Source organism: Haliaeetus albicilla, chromosome 1 (genome assembly GCF_947461875.1).
Source record: "Haliaeetus albicilla chromosome 1, bHalAlb1.1, whole genome shotgun sequence".
Classification (NCBI taxonomy): domain Eukaryota; kingdom Metazoa; phylum Chordata; class Aves; order Accipitriformes; family Accipitridae; genus Haliaeetus; species Haliaeetus albicilla.
The window spans coordinates 352,989-373,218 of NC_091483.1; the positions used below are offsets into that span (position 1 = coordinate 352,989).

A 20,230-nucleotide genomic window follows, 5' to 3' on the forward strand; every position below is an offset into this window, starting at 1 on the left:
CAGAATTTCCAGAAGGACATCAGGACAGATCATTGTCCTCTGCTAAGGTGATCTAGCAGGGGACAACACCATGGTGGTAACAGTCCCGATTTACACAATGGTATTAGTCCTTGGTCAGAGGTGGGAAATCTGGCCTAATTCCTTCTTAGGCCAAATGCAGTTAAACACAGATGTCTCTGAGGTGTGCTCTGGTCATCAGGCTAACGTTTTGCTCTTGGATGAGGGCTGGAGTAAAGTAAATGGTCAGGCACTTGTGGTACTTGAAGTTGTGCCACTTGAAGAGAAAAAGGAATGTCAGTCTCATTGGGTAAGATAGGAAACATGACACTAATCCTTTAATGTAAAAAAAACCAAAGAAAGAACACATCTTAATGATATGATGACCAATTGTAGGTATGGGAAACACAGCTTTGCATCTGAATGTAGGGGAAAAAAAAGATTTAGCTTTCTTACATGTGAGCTGCTAATTACTGTCAATTAAAAACAAAATAAAACAAAAAAAACCAACAACCCAAACCACAGATTTGTCTTATAAAACTTTAAGAGCCTGGTCTTTTTTCATGCATCCAGATGGAAGCTGCATGTGTCACACATTAATTTACTTTATCAAGCCTGCAGTTTCTACTGCAAGGTAAACTCACACAGAAGCCCCTACTTCCATCTATGCAAAGTTATATGAATAATGATGAACAATGACAGGTATTTCTAAAATGTAGCTTTTATGACTGTATTTTCACTGTCTCAGCCAGAATGCCTCCAGGTCAAGTAGCAGAGATACATGCCATAGCACCGTCAGACTTTTTGAAAAGGCACAGACTTATCACCGCTCCTATTTTTGGGTTCTTCTTTCCTGAATTGTACAAAAGAGCGATGAGGCTACAGAGCAATTTCTACTTCTTTCCCCTCTTTTGGGCTGCAATGATTGCCTTTCATTTTTAAGATGCTTCCAAATGTTAATACCAAGGAGCACAAAATATGTACGGCTGTTATAAAGACTGTAAACAAGGAGACTTCTTGAAATCCTGTGTCATGGGCCTTCTGACATCTTTCCACATACATCATGCACAGAACTTTCATCCTCAGCCTTAAAGCCAGTTAAAGCGAGCTGAAGACTATTTCAGGTTGGACTGTCCTGCTAAACCAGTACCACTGCTGCTCTTAACCTGAGAGTCTTTTTATGAGTTGCCAGTCAGGTCACCCAAATTCTTAGTTCAAAGAGCAGGAGAATCAGCTACTGTGTCCTCACATTTCCACAGGAGCTCTCACATCAACACAGGACATCTCACTCACATGAATTCCCAAGTGCAAATCAATAGAGAGGATACAGAAGAAAAGAGCAAGTATTAGCCACAAACTGTACTGATTACCAGATTTGTACTGAGAAGACAACCATAAACTGCCTGTTCTAGTTAAAGACTGCATTCAATAACAAAGCTTTGTTTCCTTTTGTTTTGGAGAATGAAGATCAGTTGCAATATGTTATTTCTAATCCACTTTCACAACATAGAGTAAGAAGATACTTAAGCGGGGAGACTAGGCTATATCAGCTGCTCTTTGAAGCAGCCTATAAAAAAGGAATTGCAGCTGCCATAATGAGGTAACATCTGTATTCCTGGCTGTAAAATGTCTGGAATTCAATCAGATTTGAACTTTGTAGAGTGTTTGCATATGTGGGTCAGGTCACAGTTCTCTGCTCTCTGGGCAGACCAAGACAGCATGGCTTGTTCCCCTTTGCAGTTAGAAGAGGAACTGGCTTTCTTTCTAAATAAGTACATCTTTTCTATTGATCTTCTAGCATTAATGGACAGCTTGGGACTCTCCATTTGGTCACTGATTACAGCCATAAACAGCTACCAAGCCTGATGCAGTTTTCCTGTATTTAATGAGATAATTTGTGTATTTCAGAGTACTACATCTTAAATTTAGTCTTACAGCTAATCAGGATTGGAGGAGAAAGACAGACAGAGAACACCTCAAATTTAGCAGCTATGGCTAAAGCACAAGGCAGGACACTGCAAGCTGTTTGCCGAGCCTGAGAGACATTTTACAGGTCTAAGTGTGAGAGAGAAACAGAGACTGCTGAGGGTGGCCAGGTGGCTGGCTGGTGGCTGGGAAGCACTATGGCACCCTAAGAACAGCTGAGAGGGTATTAGTTGTACTGCAGCATCTTAGAATGCAACGAAGTGTTTTCTAAAAGAATCTGTTTTAGCTGGGCAGGAGGAAGTAAAGGGAGCTGTTTTCTTCTGAATCTGCTGCTCTTGCAAGGGCCTCATTCTGGTTGTTCTCTTCTAACTGTGATCTACTTCAGACTAGAGAAAGAAGTAGATATAATCAGCTATATAAGGGACTCCTGCAGTTAAGAAATCTGCTATTTCCTGCAGCACAGCTAGAGGCATAGAAAATTTAGCTGAGATGTGAGATTTTATGATCATATTAGCAAATATCTAAGTACCACTGAATACACACATTACATAAATGGGATGGAAAGGAACTACTCGCAACTGATTGTAGGAGCAGCAGAAGCGAGGAGCACAGCTACAAATTACAGCAAACACAGCCTTACTGATGCACGGAGGACTGTAGTCTTGTCAGACCAGCAGAAGATTATTCTCCCTCCCCATCTCATTTTGTACAGAGGGAGAAACAGAACTTATGTACCCATGATATATCTCCAACTGGCCTTCTTTAAATTAGAAATGTCTCTGATGATAGCAGAAATAGAACACCTGATTTTTCACAGGCAAGAATAATTTTTAAATGTTCTTGCACTGAACAATGTTTTTGTAAAATATATGAAATGGCTTTTATGAAATCAAAAGCAGAGTATGAAGGGTACCTCAGTGAAAGTATTTAATTTAAAATCTCTGGTTGTGCTTCGTTTTCCAAGTTTAATTATCAAAACCTGCTAGGATCCTACTAGAAGGAACAGAACTTTGTTTTTAACACTAGATCAAATTTTCTCTCTTAATAATTCTTTTCCTTAAAAGAAGGTTTTCTCTCCTCTCTCATGTGTGCAGCCTTTAATTAGTCTGTTCAGACACAAGTAGTATTAGCTAGACTCTGTCACAATTACCCACATTTGGTAGCTAATTACTCCTTGAATAGTCTTAAGGCTACCAGCAATTTTAGTACAATTGGCAGCCTGGGGCCCCTAGGAGCTGTTCCAGCAACCAAGAATAGCTGGAACAGAGAGGCGGGCCAGCCATGACCCTTTCTCCTCAGCCACAACCTAACATATCTACTATGCCAAAGGCAAGAGCAACACAGAAATGAAAATATTCCCAAGTGGCTAAATGTGCTCTCTTTATGGCCTTTTTAAACTAATGGAGTAGCATAAAGGGACTATAGGGAAATGGAAAATAGGACCTTTTAAATGCTAAAGCATTGGCAGGACTACTAATGATTTTTCAATTTTGCAATGTTCCATTAAAACAACAGTACAAAACACTTATATGGGATCAGATTCTGACACAAGACTTCTATTCTAGTGTAATTTTATTCACTGATGCCTCATATTGCAGTAATTTACATCACTGCAATATGAGTGTCAAGTGGGTATAAAATGCTGGCTTGATTTAGTAACATTTCATATGTATTTTACACAGGTAGAAATTACTTCACAAGGGACACAGCAGTGTCTGTGATTTCAGTAAAATGATTCCTGCTGTACACTTGTGTGACATCAGTAGCAGACTAAAATTAACATAAAAATTTAAATGAGAACTTCAGTTTTAAATACACTGTTAATTCAGATTCTATTCCACAACTCCTAAGAGTGTTGCTTTGCAAATTCAGCGGTACTGGGTTTGCAAAGAGCAAGGAATTCCTTTTAGAAAACTTCACAAGGTTATGAGGGATCCCTTTCTAAGTGTTTCTGTAGCTACACCCTCACTGAAGAATTAGCTCATTACCTCTGCTTTTCCTAATCCCTTCAATTTAGGGCAGTGTTCCCACCAAAAAAAATTATGTTATCCATCAGATTCTCAAAGGGAACTGACTCTTCTTGCATTGCATGACCATTTGATCTGGTGCAAGAGAAGAGGTGTGAGCCCTTGATATACACAAGTTTGAGGGAAGAGTAGCATCAGCTCTTTCCACTGGCTGCCTGTTGTTACTCTGGATTAAGCATATAGTAAAACTGCACCTCATTCAATGCCCCTCTGGAAACTATTTTCTCCTGAACTGTGGAGAACATGAGAATTGAGAGAAGCTGTTGCAAGATTATTAGCCCTCAAGTCAGTAGGTATCCATAGTGCAGAGTTGGCAGCTACGTTCTTTTAATTTAACCTTTAGCTTATCACTGCTGATGAGCAGACTGATACGAGTACACCTGTGGATGTGTCAGCATTACTGACATTGACTGTAAGATGGACACTGGACTCTGAGCAACAGCAATAGCTTAGCTCAGCTGTCAGCAGCAACACCACAAAGCTGTAAGTTTGAAGATACACTGCCTTTGGCAGCAATATTGACTTAAGGTACTTCCAACAATTTTTCCTTCCTTCCTGCCTGTTCTGTTCTCTTGACAGCCATATGACTTTCATCAACACAACTGTCTGTAGGGCCACACTGTGAATCAGGCCCAGGGAATTAAACAGGTATTAAAGAAAAATTCTATACAAAAAGCATCGTTAAGGAGTTTAACCTGAATTAGTCTCATGATTCAGTTCCCAAACATACACATAAACAGCTGTGCTGGCACAGCTGAAAGGGTGTCAGGAACAAGCAGCTGGCAGTTGAGGTGGGTCCTGGGAACGCCTTAAAATAGGCTGCTGCTGGGAAAAATGTGCATGGAACAATACCTTTACTGTGTCTGTCTTGGCACTGCGTACCTGCATGTGCATTGGCCAGTTCCAGGGCTACGGTCCATAACTTTACACACTGCAGTAAGTTGAGGCACCAGTAATCCTTTCCGGGTGTTTGTGAGGGAATTTCCCTGGCCTTCTGGGAGCAGAGTGGGGATTACAGAAACAGCAGTGTTCTTAGCACCTGATTGTAAATCACCAGCCTAACGGAAAACAAAAGTAAAACAAATCAAATTTGGGTTCCACCAAAGTATACATGCAAACCTTAACCCTCCTGACTAACTATAGCAAAAGATACTCCTCAGCTCAGTTCCTCAGTGGGAGCTATGCGAAGATCATGTCCAAAGCACAGCACAAAATCCTCTCTGGCTGCAAGAAACCAGAAGGCTTCGCAAACTAACTCTATGGTGTCCTGACTCACGATTTCCTGCCCTTTGTGCTCCCCTAACATCAGAGTCCAAGACTGGAAGAAGAGACAAGAGCAGCAGATTCTGAAGAAGAGACAAAATTACTTCCTAAAATGGTCCTGGTCATGGATTGGATAGTAGGATAGAGAGATTGTAGGACAGATAGAACAGTTATTGTGGGAAAAAAAAAGTTCATAAGGAGGGTAATCAAACACCAGAGCAGGTTGTCCAAAGGGGTCTGTTGACTCTCCATCCTTGGAGATACTCAGAACTCAGCAGGACAAGGCCCTGATCAACCTGATCTCCAATGGCCCTGCTCTGAACTGAGGTTGGACCAAGTGACTTCCAGGATCCCTTCAAACTAAATTATTCTGTGATTCTGTGACCAAGGAGCACCATGTGCATGACTGATGAAGCTCTAAGCTCAAAAGGCATCATGGTTTAAACCGGGTAATGCTTGGGATTAATCCCAAACGGCAGTCAAAGCAAACCCTCAGCCTATGCTTTTATCATTTATCCATTTCTCCAAGCTCTTCTTTTTTTCTCTCTTGACCTTCTCCTTTCTTAAAGTATTTCATAAGGTCACCAAAAAATTTCCTTTTTTTAAAAAATTTTAATTCCCTACTTCAGTTTGCCATGTAAGCACTAGATAATACAGGTGGTTTTGAGGAGCTCAGAGCCTAGAAACAAAACTTGAAAGGTAGAGAGGTCCTGTTCAATTTTCGGGTTTTATAGTAGCAAAGAAGGTGTTGATTTTGGTTTTTGAGTCTCTTTCCAGACTGTAGAGACCGTATGTCTCTTCCCACCTCTTATTTCATATGCTTTGGAAATTAAGGAAATGTCCATAGCTCTGATATTGTTAGTAGCTGCGCCAGAGCAGTGAGGGAAATGGGTCCTTGTTTGCGGCGCAGGGCATGTTCTCACTCTTTCTTAATATTTCTTATAACAGTACAGAGCCCACGTGAAGCCATGACATCAGGAAAACAAGGCCATAAGTAAGTGCAATTCAGGAATCATTTAGAGGATTAAAGCCTTGGGATAGGTATAAGGCCTTGATTTATGTCACCAAAAAGGAAAAAAAAAAAAAAAAGAAAGAGCAAAACCACCCCCTTATTTACAAGAACATTATTATACTCATTTTCTGTAAGGCTGGATGGCCTTCGAGACCTACTCAGGGAATCAGAAAGTGGTTTTGCCTTGCATTAGAGCCTTTCCAAGCAATTTTTTCAGGGAATTTCTTTTTCTATCATCTGTGGGCAAATCCTAAGTTAGGTGTGGCATTATCATTCCTGTGCAATGAGATAATAAGCACACTGGGAGTTAACAATATAACAATTATAATAATCGTATATAATTATAAATTGTGTTGTGTAAAACGTTTCTGTGCATTTTGCCTCACTAGTGCAATCTAAGGGTTTTTTTTAAAAAAATATTTATATCTAAGAAGGTTAATTGGGTTTTTACTGATTAAAAAAATACATTGGTAGGATTTTATTGACATTACTATATAATGATGAATTATTTCTTGTGTGATCAAAATGTTCTTATACATGTTTTGATGATAGGGCATGTTCTCTGGAGGCTGATATGATTGGCATGGGACCATAAAGCATGGCGGCTAGTTCACTGCAGAAACTACCAGCAAATGAGCTGGCTCTTACAGGTCACCATCTGAAGCCACCATCATTTTAAGCATGTGTTACGAACGGGCACTCGCCTAGAGGGCTGAAGAGGGAACTTGGAATGGAAGAGGTAAAAAAATTTGTGGCTTCCTGGCTTACTACTGGGAAAGAAACTGTCATTTGGAGCATGTAAGGATGACAGTAACTTAAACAGAGGTAAGCAGCATTGACAAAATCTAATCCACATCACAAAACCTATCCACATGGCATGTTAAGAGCACCAAATTACAGGAACAAAAATAAATACTATGTGTACGCAACATCATATTTGCACAAATATCTTATAATGGTAAAAGCAATGGTTCTTAACAAACTCTTCTACAGTGCGGCTTACAGGCAGAGTATTTCTTTGTTAGAAGACCGGCCAGCAATAGGGGAGGAAGGTAAGCAGGAAGGAGGAGGAACACAGGACTATGTCCATACCTGAAGGATCAAGTTTTTGTGTACTGAAGATCCCTTGGAGACGTGGTTATACAAGCATTCCTCAGCCACACCACTCTAACTATTCTCTTCCACATTGTCCATGTCCAAAATGGAAGAGTAAGTTGTCAATGTCTTTTAAAAATATCCTATTTAGTTCGAATTCTGATAAAGGCCCAGCACGTATCAGTTCTCTTCTTTTTGGATATCTTCATGTCTTTTGCTCTAGTGTGATGTTGCATGAAGCCTGCCCGTGACCCAGATCAATTCACAAGTTCCCTCAAAAAGTTTGAATTCTAGTTTTTCCTGCACTTTTGCCTCTTCCATAGAGCCAGAAGACTTAGGACCCCAGCACGGCACTTATGGGAAGCACAAAGAAGAGCTAGAGCAAGATGCCGACTCCTAGGGTGTGCATACACAGAGATAGTAAACCTGGCTGTAAACTAGCATTTTAACATTTAATCCAACCACTGTGACTTCAGAGTGGCAAACAAATGCAGGTTGTTTAGACAAGTGTGGAAGCTATGCGCACGACAGTTGGGGGAATATAAAAAAAATTTCCTATGTAGGTACATACTATTATAATGAAGTAACAGTATAAGATGAAATGAATGATGATTTTAGTAGTTAAAGGTATTACACAGATTTGCCATTATTTTATAAGAAATTGCATCAGGAGAAATCACATACATGTGTTTTTCACATCACACTCGTTCCCACCTGGTTTACCACAAATTAACAGGCCCTATCATTCAAGGAGATCAGACCCTCCTTGTAGTATCTGCACGAACCATACTCAATAGTCTTCAGTAGTTTCTTTGCTTTAAGATTTGTGGTCGCTCCCAAGTCTCTGAGCATCCAAAAGAGCCTATCTAGGAGAATGCCTCTATATCTGCTGCTCAGTAGCTGGACCCATTCAGTCCCAAGCGTACTATAATCACAGGATGGCTGTTTTTTCTCTTGCAGGTGGAAGTCAAATACACAAATCACATTTTGGATTATGTATCTACATGTGTAGCAAAGTGCTATGTATCATCAGAGCTTAACTTCCTCTTGGAAGTGTTTTCTATTGATGAGCTTTTATGAAGCATCACTTTTTGCAAAATTCAACCCCAAAGCATGTTTTAAGTTCTCTTCCCTTCTTGTATGCATTCAGTACTTATGTATAATGTAATGCGGTTGCAGTTAAAATAGCACCGCTAGTACAAATTACATCAGAACGGTCATGAGCCCAAGCCTACGTCTAGAGTAAATGATGTGAGTGCTTTGTATGAATTGAATAGTGGTATGCTGCCAAGAGTCTAGGTTATCCCTCCACAGGAAACTGTATTGAAAATACCAATCTCTCAGTACAATCTGGCCCCATTCTGAGAACAAACATAAGCTTTTCAGAGGTGGTAGTGGTAGAAGAAATAGTAGTAGAAGAATGCTAAAGATGCTTCAGCTGTGCCGAGAATGATTTTGGAAAGTTCACTGAAATATATCACGAGAAATGAAATGGCTCTTCAACTTCTTAAGAGGAACTTCTGCATTCTCCCAAAGTGCCAGCTTAGTAGAATTACAGCTCTACAAACTCTTAACTAAGATCTGCATAATATGAATTCTTGCTGAATTTGGGGTGTGCAATGTTTACATTAGACGGGTATGCTATTTACTGATAATTCCAATTTTTAGGGGTCTTGTACCTGTAACAGTTTTACTAGCATAACTCTGTCACTTAGGAGAATGTTTCTATTAACATTGTTATATCAGCACAATTGGTATAGATGTAGTCATACCAGAACAAAGCTGACTTACAGCCCCCAGTACATGCTGTACTTTTCAGAAGTATTTCTGTTTTCATATGACTGCATCTACTTCAGGATACCTTTTTCTACTTTAACTTATTCCATGGAATGTAGGTACAGGTATGCTCTTACCTTGAGTTTGTCAGGAATAATCGTCTTTCAGTTTATCCCACACCGCCATACCCTTTTGCCAGGTCTGCCATAAGTTCCCAGCTCCATTTGTTTTCATATGCTATGCAGTTTGTAGGAAAAAAAAATTCATTGGCAGTGCCAGCTTTCATAATGTCTGCTATTCTTCAGTCAAATCAGTTCCATGGGCTAGTCCAGTACGCACCCCAAAAAATTGCTATGCTAGTCTAGTAAAGAAGGCAGTGCAGGTGCAGAAATGAGTAGCCAGGGTTGCCTGAACAATGTTAAGCAGTACTGTCACTGAATTTTGAATTGCAGTCAGTTACAATCCCTGGCCAAAGACAGACAATACTGCAGTGACAAAAGTAAATTCATAAATTCTAATGGAATTCAAATGACAATTAACAAAATCCCCACAAAATCTTAAATAACCTCAGCCAATTTTGCATCCAAGTTAGTAAAACCTGTACACACCTACTGACGGATTTGGCCCTTTGACTTAGGAAGTCTCAAAAATCATCTGTTTCACACTGTAATGTTCTTGTTTACTATCTTCACCTCCAGTAACTAGTGTCATGACAATCCATCTTCAGAGTGAGATGCCAAGGATCCATAATATGACACAGCAGCTGCATATTTAAAAGAAGAAACATGGGCGGAAGCACAAAATCAAATCCTTTTTCTATTATAGTATGGGCCCAATCCTAACCCCATAATTTCATGAATTATGTTCCTAATTATCATTACGACTCATTTTTTCCCATCTCATTATTTACATTTACACATGAGTACACTTGAGATTTCTACACAAATCATATTCTGAAACATTTCTGTGTTTGCCTAAGGTGTAAAATATAATTTGAATTTGTGACTCTCCCCTTCATTCCCTCTGAGGAAAAAATTGTCAGTCTATTTACAGCTAATCAGATATAGACATGCTCTGACTTGAAAAAGATTTGTCTAAGGACTATGTAGGGTTTACAGCATATTAGGGTGGTAGGCTATCATTCTGTGAGATAGTAAATAGCTTGAAGAAATAATTTTGTCCCAGGAGAGTTCCTATCAGATGAGATATTGTCTGTTTGTACCACTCTAACTTTATGTTGGATCAGGCATAATTTATCCTCCTCAGCTGACAGAAAGCTGGCATAAAATCTGAATAAACACTGTAACATATGCTCTGGCTGATTCGATAAAAATGCAGTCGTCTGCTCATGCCAATACAGATCAAATTTTTACTGCCAGGAAATACGGCATGCACAGATTTTATATTACTTAATGCAGAACCACAGACTTATATTGCTTCATTTTTTTCTGCATATTAATTGATTTTTAATTACTTTATTATGGGCACAAATAAAGCGCACAGGTTTCTTTGAAATCTCCCTGACAAATACTTGTGTGGAGTGAGCCTACTGTAGTATAATGGTTCTTCAAACACAATCTCTAGACAGCATGAATGTCTCTTTCATAACACTGGCATGCATGATTTTGTACCTTTATGATCTAAAAAAAATTAATTTAGTCAAGGCAAAGGAGGCTGTAACACCCCTCCATAAAAAAGATGCTGGACTGGCAGTATATCTGCACTGCTGGAGATACACTCATGTGCAATGCAGAAATTTTTGTGTTGTATTTCACCTCTTTGCAGCCACTAACAGCACTGGAACAGAGAACACGGGCTACTCTGATTTTCAACAGGAAATAGTCCTGCACAAGCTTTATGCTGTGTCTGAACTCTCATGTGCACCTTGCACTGTCTGCATAGCGCAATCCCTATTCATCACAAATTATGAGAAGTACATGGCTGCTGTTACCATTGGAGGAAAAGTTTAGTCTCTAAAGATTACTTCTGCAAGACTGCATTGAACATAGACGTTAAGAGGAAAATTCCCAAATCCTTACTTGTGTTAAAGACAACCTCTCTCTCTGACTCTCTCCAGTCTGTTTCTGTCCAATGCCCCTTCAGCTTCCAATTCTAACAACCTGATTTTTAGATTATAATATCGTATTGCTTCTTCGGAATGTGGATTTCCCATTTAGATTCAGCCTAGCCCTGGTCATTATTCAAAATGAAAAGGAGGAGATAGGGGTGCAAAGAGATAAAATATGGATACATACACACTAAGCCTGCTTTTCCAGTGTCTTGTGTTTTATTTAGTCATACACACCCCTGCTAGAGAAGTGCAAAACGCAGGTCAAGGGCTCCTTTTTTGATTTGTTAGTATTACACACTTACTTTCAAAAGGTTTTAATAACAAAAGATTTGCAAGATATTCTAGTGTAACTCATTTGTTGCTACAGTATATAAAAATTTACCAGGAACGTATTGAGGAAAGTGTGTATTTAACAGCAGGGTGAGTTTTAAAAGACTTTAGTCCCTTCCCACTCAACCTCCCTCTCCTTGCGTAGCACAGGCTAGCTTGGCAGGCATAATCCTGCTCATATGATACAGTAGCAACCATGTGACTGAGCAGCTCTGTCATCTCGGTCGTAGCTGCACCTGACCCCTGACTGAGTAACCATCGACCATATGTTTGGTGGTCTTTGTATCTGTCTCTTCCAAGGGGAGGGACGTAAAACACATGCACTGGAGTGTTTGGCTTACACGGCATTTTGTTTCCTTTGGTGCTTTCTCTTTTTCTGGCAGTAGAGAATAAAGGTTTGCATCCTTATAATATATAAATAAAAGATGAATTGGAATGAGAGAACTAGTTAATATTACCCTTCATTAAAATGTTTCCCGTAAAATATAAAGGATCGGGGTGACCTGTTCTAGAGTACTTCAGTAACAATTAAACCTGCTGGCTTAACAGGTTTACAGCTGCTTTTTTACATGAAGTAGAAACTCTGAATCTAGCTTGAGATGCTTTCAGACTGATGTGTATGGTCAAGAAAACATAACCATAACACAAAAATTACATTCTTCTTCTTTCCAGTTGTCCTTCAAATCATTAAATATTTAATGTATTTATTATATGCAAAATAATTAACATTCCTCTCTTCACAGGATCTTGACTACTCCTGAAAGGATATGGCTCTGTCTTCTCACATAAGGGTTGCCTTCGTAACCTAGCATAGGGAGTACTCCCCCACAAAAAAAGTTGGGCCCGTAATTTGTCCTCCCAAAAGTTTTAATGCCTGCATTAACTGGAAGAAATATAACTCTTTCTGAATGTCTTGAGGAATTTGGTCACACCTATGTCAAAAACACTACTTAACAGTGGCAGGCACTGACAAGACACTAGACAAACTGGAACCTTGCTCAGAACCAGTGGCATTGCTTGTAATGGGTTAGAAGTTGTTAACATACTTGGGTAAACCTCATTTACCTTCTCCTGACATTATTTCAGAAACAAGTCCCAGACAAGGTGGGGCCTGCACAGGAAAAGCAGCTGTGTTCTTAGCCACTGCTGAAGTAGAACATGCATTTGGAAGGCAAGACAACTCTTCCTTTTATACTACAAATAGTTTGCGCAAGTTTATGACATACTTCATTTTGTACCATTACTTGAGAAACTGAAAGTGAGGATTCTGACAAGGTTTGGATCCTGTAAACTTTTGCTATTAGTTGTTCTGAGCTGACTCACACTTCTGGGAAGCATCTGTACCTTTCACAAGAAATCAGGAAGACTAAAATTAGATAGACTATGTGTATTCAGATGAGGCCATTTCAGGGAACAATTTATTGCTAATATATAGGGTGGGTTTTTTGGCTAGAAAAATGCTCTGGAACATGCTATACACATTTGTTATGAGGCTTTATAGAGGCCTGGGGTGCTTATTTTTTCCTAAGCTTTAGGTTAGGTGACTATAAATTTGTACAGTTGTATAGTGCCACATTAATTGTATGGAATGCATGGGATAAGGGTTGATTGCTTTTTTTAATTACATGTCAAATTAAACATAAATCTTGGCGTGTACTTTTCTGTGAGCACAGGATGCTGTTGTATCTGATCTTACAGATTGGTTGCTGTACTCTTCTTTAAAACATTGTGGCATAACAGCCATTTCTTTATGACTAAGTGGACAACTGGTGCCTAAATAAACAAACAATTCCATTAATATTAGAAACATACAAAAGGAAATGTTTAAGAACAATGCTATCAAACCTGCTGTCGGCTAACAAAAGAAATGTTTTTTAACTACCTAGTACAGTTTGGCGTGCCAAGTGCAAACTAAAGCTAAAGTGAAATCTGTGAAAAGAAAGTCTATAAATGCACTGTCATAACTTATATGTGCTATGCTCAGGGACCTCGTCATTAGTCGTTATAGAATCTGTATCTGCACATAAACTTTAGATGTTGGAAAGTATTCATTACCCTTCTAACAAGCGCCTCCTTTCCTCATTTTTTCTCATGCAATTAAGTTGCCAGTTTCTTATCCCTTGTTCCTGTTGTACCTGCAGCAAGTCTTAGAATTTGGTGTTCTTCTTTTGCATCTCCACAGCAACATCACTGGCAATGAGATGCACTTGTTTGCTATCTGTAGCAATGGCTTTGCTCAGTCTCCTAACTAGCCCATCCATACTCAAGAGTACCTGCAAAATTAGAGAAAGAGAATTCATTAATCAGAAATTCAAAAGAAAAAGCTTGCCTAGCTTCTTTGTGATAAAGGCCCTAGTTTACAAATTTTAGCACAATGCTATGCTGTCTTTCTAAGCAAGGAGAAGGTATTCTGTTCCAGTAGAGAAATTTCTTCAGCCAATAAAAACATTTTGTAGACCCTGGTAACAATACCACGTATCAATGAATGTGAGTATTAATAACAGAGGTGACCCAGCAAAATTCACCTTATTAACTAAACAAATCGACCAAAATTCTGGCTGCATAGTAAGTTTATAAGTATTATTTATTAGAAAGTGTCAAAGGTTACTGATGAATTGCTGATGTAATTCCTGCTACCTGGTAAGTATAATGTGGCTGTATTCTGCAACTCCCCCCCCCCTCCCTTTCCTCATCAAAAAATAGAAAAATAGAAAAAGAAAGGGCAAAAAGTGAAAAACGTGGACTTTGCCACAGAGGACTTCAGCAATTTACGCCTCACTATGAACAGTTGCCAAGAACAGGAGCTGCATGTGTGCATAGTTTTCACACACTCTCCTCAAAAAAAAAACAAAAAAAAAAACCCAAAAAACCTACGACAGACTGACTTTTGGTGACTTTGAACCCTGACACATTTTGTCCAATGAAGAGGTCTATTATCAGTAGCCCAAGTTATGACTTAACTCTATCTCAGTTTCCCATTACGTGTGAATGATGTAGTTCTACAGATTGTGACAACACACTAAAGAAAAGGCATCTAATCATATGAATGGTCACGTATGCCTATTTAAAATCATTAAATCACTACTATGACACATTTACACTTGGTTGTGTATTTACCATTTTCCCCCCTCAATAATGATGTGGACTTTGGGATGGAAGAGAGGCAATAAACTCCTGCATAAGCTGCTTAAATGGCTCTTGCCCTTAACAGAAGCCAATCCCCCTAGGAAAACCAACACTGTAACAGATATGGCTAAGAAACGTGCATTAGCTTGAAACACTGGTTCCTTCACTTTGATCCTGTGGAGGCACCAGTGAATTCATTGCTGAAATCTCCTAGGATAGCTAGTGACCATTTCTAAAATGAACCCACAATTGCCCTGTGTAGTCTATTTCCCTCCACTGCTTATCAAACACAGGTCTGCTTCTATGGTCAGCTGCTATGAATCATTGGCTTGTCAAGAGAGGGGTTTGTTAGCTGTCTCTCTGAATAGTAGCCTGTAATAGTCCATAAAAAAAAATAATTGTGATTTAAGACTGAACAGAATATACAATGCCTCAAAGACTTAATGGAACTGAGATGGAAAGGCAGGCAAGCAGGACAAAGAGATACAAGAACGTAGAACAGGAGGAATGCCAGCAGTGGCCTACTTCTGTTTGTGATCTTTAACTCACAGCTAGCAGCATTGTCCATCAACACTAACACAGAAAGAACAGCAGCTGAGGTAGACACCTGTGGACAACCTCACACATTATGATTGTGGTGAACCAAGGAAATTACCGTAAGAATTTTTAACGTGAGTGATATGCTACAGAACAAAATGTACATGTAAACACAGCAGTATCTTATAATCACAAGACAGAGTTAAAATGCAAAAAATCATCAACTGAAATTGGGCTAAATCAGTATTAGTTCTGTGATGAACCAGGACAAAATTAAATGAAGTGTCTATGTTAGTGGTGCTTCCTATGGGGCAAACAAACAAACAAACCAACCAACCCAGCTCTTTTTAAAACCAAGACAAGGTTACTACTATTATTAAATTTGTGAAATGAAAGCCACTGGAAAAGCTCTTATTGACTTCATGGGATTTAACTATGTCACTGCACAGATAAACATAATCTGGTTACTTAAGTGCTTGGTTTGCCAGTGTTGCAGTAAAATACACATGGTACGACTCTGCCCAGTATGCAAAAGGTCATACCTGTACGGTTGAGAACTGAGTTGGAAGAATGGAAATACTAAAATTATTTGCAGTTGCATTAAGGAGTCAAAATTATTTTCTGACTTTAATTCTACATTTTACATACACTATTCCATTATTTATAGTGCCATACACTACCAGTGCCAAGGCTATACTTGAGCTCATGAACTGCAACGCACCAGCAAATAGTCTACTTCCCAAGCCTCTAGACACGTCTTATCCCCAGTCTCCTTGCTGCACTCTTACGTCTGTGTAACTTGCTATTTTTGTCTTGTGTTCCTTTATGGAGACCAGCTAAAGAATATTCTGCAGCTCTTACACAGTGTCCACAATTTCAGCAGATATATCCCACAATACAATGAGGTTATGTAATCTAATAATAGGCCTGGGCATTTAGTATTTGTCCTATAAGCATCTAGAGTCACATATGAAAACATAATTAGTGTAGGAGTGTGGCCTGTTTATACTGAAAATCTACCATCTTGCTTACAGATGGCTGTGCCCAAAGGCCTGCCTGGGTAGTTTCTCTGCCGTTCCACTACAGCCTAATTATTGCAGTCCTGAAGTTAACATTTGAAACACAGCCGCATACATATAGTTGCAAATATCCCAAATAAGTTGTTTTGTTAAAAACTTGCCTTTGCAAATGCATATGTTTTTTGAAAATGTATCTCCAGTATACAGGTCAGTAATTTACTTGACCAGATTTGGAATAATACATGCCAGAGCCACTGTGAGTCCAAGAGCTGAGAGCCAGGGTTACCTGAGCTTTCCACCTTTGAAGGAAAGCTGCTCTCAGCTCCTACACCAAGCTGAGCTCCAGTTGCAGCAAACCTACCTCTGGCTCTGTAGGAAGGCACCACCAGTTCCTCATCTGGTCAGCGCTTAACTGGTCTCACAGGTTTCTGCTGGTCCCAGCCTGGACTATAGAGACTTTCTGTGAAGAACACCATTAGACACAGTAACTTTTTAATGGATGAACAAAATCCAACTGTTTTGTTAGAGATTAACTTAATCTCTTTCTGTGCTATTATAACCAGGCACTTCAGGTACTACGCCATTTACAAAGATTAAAAAATCATAGTAGACTTTTTACCAATGAAAAATTGAGCCCCGTACGAGCAACTATGAAGAATATTAACTCTGTCCTAGCCGAAACTAGCACAATGGGTTGATATGGACTTCACTATATGGCTATTCATACTATATTTTCAAATTTTTCAAAAATTTCTGAACAACTTGTATGCATTCAGCATCCCTTCATTAAAAGACCCTGTGACATGATGTTAAAAATTTTTAGATGAGTCTACATGTAGCACTTAAAATAAATATGAAATAAAGATGGGTTAAGGAATGTAAGCAGACACTATTTTGAAATAAGACATCAAGCATGGCATCGACCTCAACAGTAAGCATTTCCAAGCTGCTTAAAACAGCTTAAAACAAAATCATCAGTGCATCCCATACATTAAGCTGGGTTTAAAAATATCCAAAATCAATGGAGCTGATTGATTGTTCTATCATTCCAAATTTACTGAGACATCCCTACGTTCCTTTATACACAGTGCACCTCCTCATCCATCCTGAACGTAGCCTGTGTTTGTGCGATAACAGATGTTTCTTCAGCTTCAAAATCAATGGAAAATAAACTTCAGCCATGATGGTGGCTTGCATCAGAGTTTGATTTCTGTTTGTAAAGTTGTGCTCTCATTGTGCTTTTCACTGAGTTCAGTCCTCTTTCCAGAGGCTGTAATAAGCAGTGTTTGAAAATAAAAAGTGAATAACGCAACTCTAGTTGAGGCATTCACCTCCTAATGGAAAGGTCATCCAGAAGCATCCTACCTGCTTCTCTCTAAAAAAATATGTTAGAGAATTATTTCATATGTGGAGCAAACAAAGAAGGTGGCAACTGATCTATTTGTGAAATTCTTAGCACAAAGGTGCAATAGTCCGTCATAGTATATCTGACACATTATAACACAGAAGGCTCTGTTCTGAAGAAATTGTATACTGATGTAGAAAAATATTGAACATCTAACACCAGTGAGCAAATAACTTTAAAATATACTACTGTTTTCTCCTTGTTGCTAGAACAAATCATGTCAGATATGGCAGAGAGACTGCTCTTAAATTTAATGGCCATTAGCCTCCAAAAACTAGAGGATAAACAAGTAACAATACACGAGATTACATATGAATATAGCGATAAATTATTCATTTTCTAGGTATTCTTCAAATTTTGGTAGGTAAAAAAACCTATAACATTAAATAACACTCAAGAACAACCAAAGTTATAACATATGTAATTGGAAACTTGGCAATATTCTTTCATACGTGTTTATTCAGGGCTCACTAAGCTCTTTATGGGAAACCGTGATATGCAAGTATTACTACTTCATTTGCTCTTCAGATCAAATCCATACAAAAGAATTAGCAGTGCATTAATTTCAGAATTTGGAAAACTCTTGAGGGTTTTTTTCCACAGGTAGCCCAGAATGTCTGATTTTCCTTTCACTCCTCTAATTGTATTGCTGTAATTACTCCAGACACTCGCAATTATATACATTAGCAATCCCTGGGTTGCCCAATCATGGCTCAGGATCTGTGACAGCTGGCTGTCAATTAGATCAAAAATAAGATTTGTTCACAACAAAAGAGCCACACATAAAGAACAGTGGAAGCAACACAGTAACGCTAAGAGACTTTTGGGGACCTGTTACCAGTCATAGGTTTATAGACCGTAACTTTTATACTTTACGAGGGCAGATTTTTTTTGTCTTGGCAAACCAAAGAGGAAGAAACACTGGAAGCAGTCATAGTGGAGAAACTGTTTTTTCTGGCATTTCTCTGGCAGGTAAAGCTAACAGTGGAGTAACAAAATTTGACTGAAGTTGAATTAGTCTGCCCCAAGACAGGAAGACATTTGCTTGTCATATTTGAGTTAGCAGATCATGAGTGCCTCTGCCATCTAATGATGGTGTTCTGGCATTCAAGGTGCCTGCGGCTGCACTGGGACCTTAACTTCCTTGGCACTTCGTATCTGGGCTTGTCTGAGGTGTACACTAACAAGGGGGCAACCAGCCAGCCAGCGTTTCTCCAGTTTGGAACCTACACGTTTTCAGCGGTTTCTATCTGCTAGGTTTGGAAATGTTCTAATCCAAGTATACTTGGTATGTTTAGTATTTGTGTTATACTATTTCTGATGTATTTGTCTATTTTCTAGTGTTCAAATTCTTTCAAGTAAAATTCTTCTAAACTCAGTCTTTCAAACGATTTCACTTCCTTAGGGCAGGTTCCTGGAACTCCTCTTGGTTTCCAGCTCTTACCTGGGGATCAAAAATAGCCACCATTTTGCTGTGCTAGATCCAAGGCTCACAGGAGTAAATCAAAGTATGCTAGCCAAGCCCAGGTAGCAATATAATCTCTTAAGAAGGCATCCAGAACAGACAAATGAAGTCTAGAATTCTTACGGTAGCCACGCCGATTTCTGAAAGTATTCCTTCCAGAATATAGCAGAACACTACATTGATGCAGTGGAACACCATGTGCTTTCAAAGAAATGTCTAGAATTATTTAGCCAGTCTGTACAAATTTAGAGATAAGATCTTGGTAGGAAGATGCGTAAAAGTACTTCACAACTCTTACTACTTGTTTTTGTTTTCTGAACCCATCTTTAAAATACAAAGGAAGTTAAGAGAACATAGTAAGATGTTGTAGAAAATCTAAATTAAACTTTGGAGGGAAGGAAGTTCAGAAGTAAGAGTGCAACTCCATCTTCTTCTGACCTGCACCATAGCTGCGCCCAGACAAATCAAATACATTATAATTCTGTGATAAAAACTGTTGTTAACCATAATCAAGCAGTGACTTGTTGAGATAAAAGGACTTTCTTAATAGTGTTTACTTAGACATATATTAAATAGAGTCTGCTAGGTTAAGAGGAACAGTAGTAGTAGTATTATAATTGCAGGTCTTTAACTGGCAAAAACTTCATCTTGTTTCCCCACAGAGGTAGTCATTACTGAACTGTCTCAGAGGGTAGAAGATTAAACCTAATCATTAGAGAGGGTGTTGAAAACGCAGAGCTTTATGTAAATGCTAAGTACCACTAATGTTACTTTTCCACTGGGTTAAGTCTCTTGCACTGTCTACCAGCTTTTGTGGAAACATCTGAGTTTTGTGACTGAGTTACGTAATTGTGAATTATTCTTAAGGCTGATGTTATCAGGCAGGGATGCTTCAGCACCACACAGTTACATGGAATAATGATGTTTCTTAAGTCTTGTATCACATTCCAACTGTAGGAAGGGTGGCTTACATTCCCTAGGCCCAAGTTACACACCTGTAGAGTGGGTCTCGAGCATCATCTGATGAGACAGCCAGTTTTGCTTGGGAACACATTCACAAGGTCAGAGGAACAGAAGGGCTAAATTCTGCTCAGGTCTTTGTCTTCTCCGCAGGTAAGTGTCGCCCTACGGAAATGATCTACATGCACCCACTCTCTCCTTGAAAATAGTAAAAGCTTTGT

The 20,230-nt window shown here is 39.0% G+C and overlaps 1 protein-coding gene across 1 annotated transcript in view; it reads right to left on the bottom strand.

Annotated features, from left to right (window-relative positions):
- Positions 1–13,775, bottom strand: part of JADE1 (jade family PHD finger 1) — a 164,990-nt gene extending 151,215 nt beyond the window's left edge. The window contains exons 1-3 of the mRNA XM_069792361.1: positions 13,553–13,775; positions 9,705–9,859; positions 4,833–5,008 (exon numbers count right to left, since the gene is read on the bottom strand). Coding sequence (XP_069648462.1) covers positions 4,833–4,870 — 38 coding nt within the window. The 5' untranslated portion in view covers positions 4,871–5,008; positions 9,705–9,859; positions 13,553–13,775. The remainder of the gene's footprint in view (positions 1–4,832; positions 5,009–9,704; positions 9,860–13,552) is intronic.
- Positions 13,776–20,230: the final 6,455 nt, after the last annotated feature.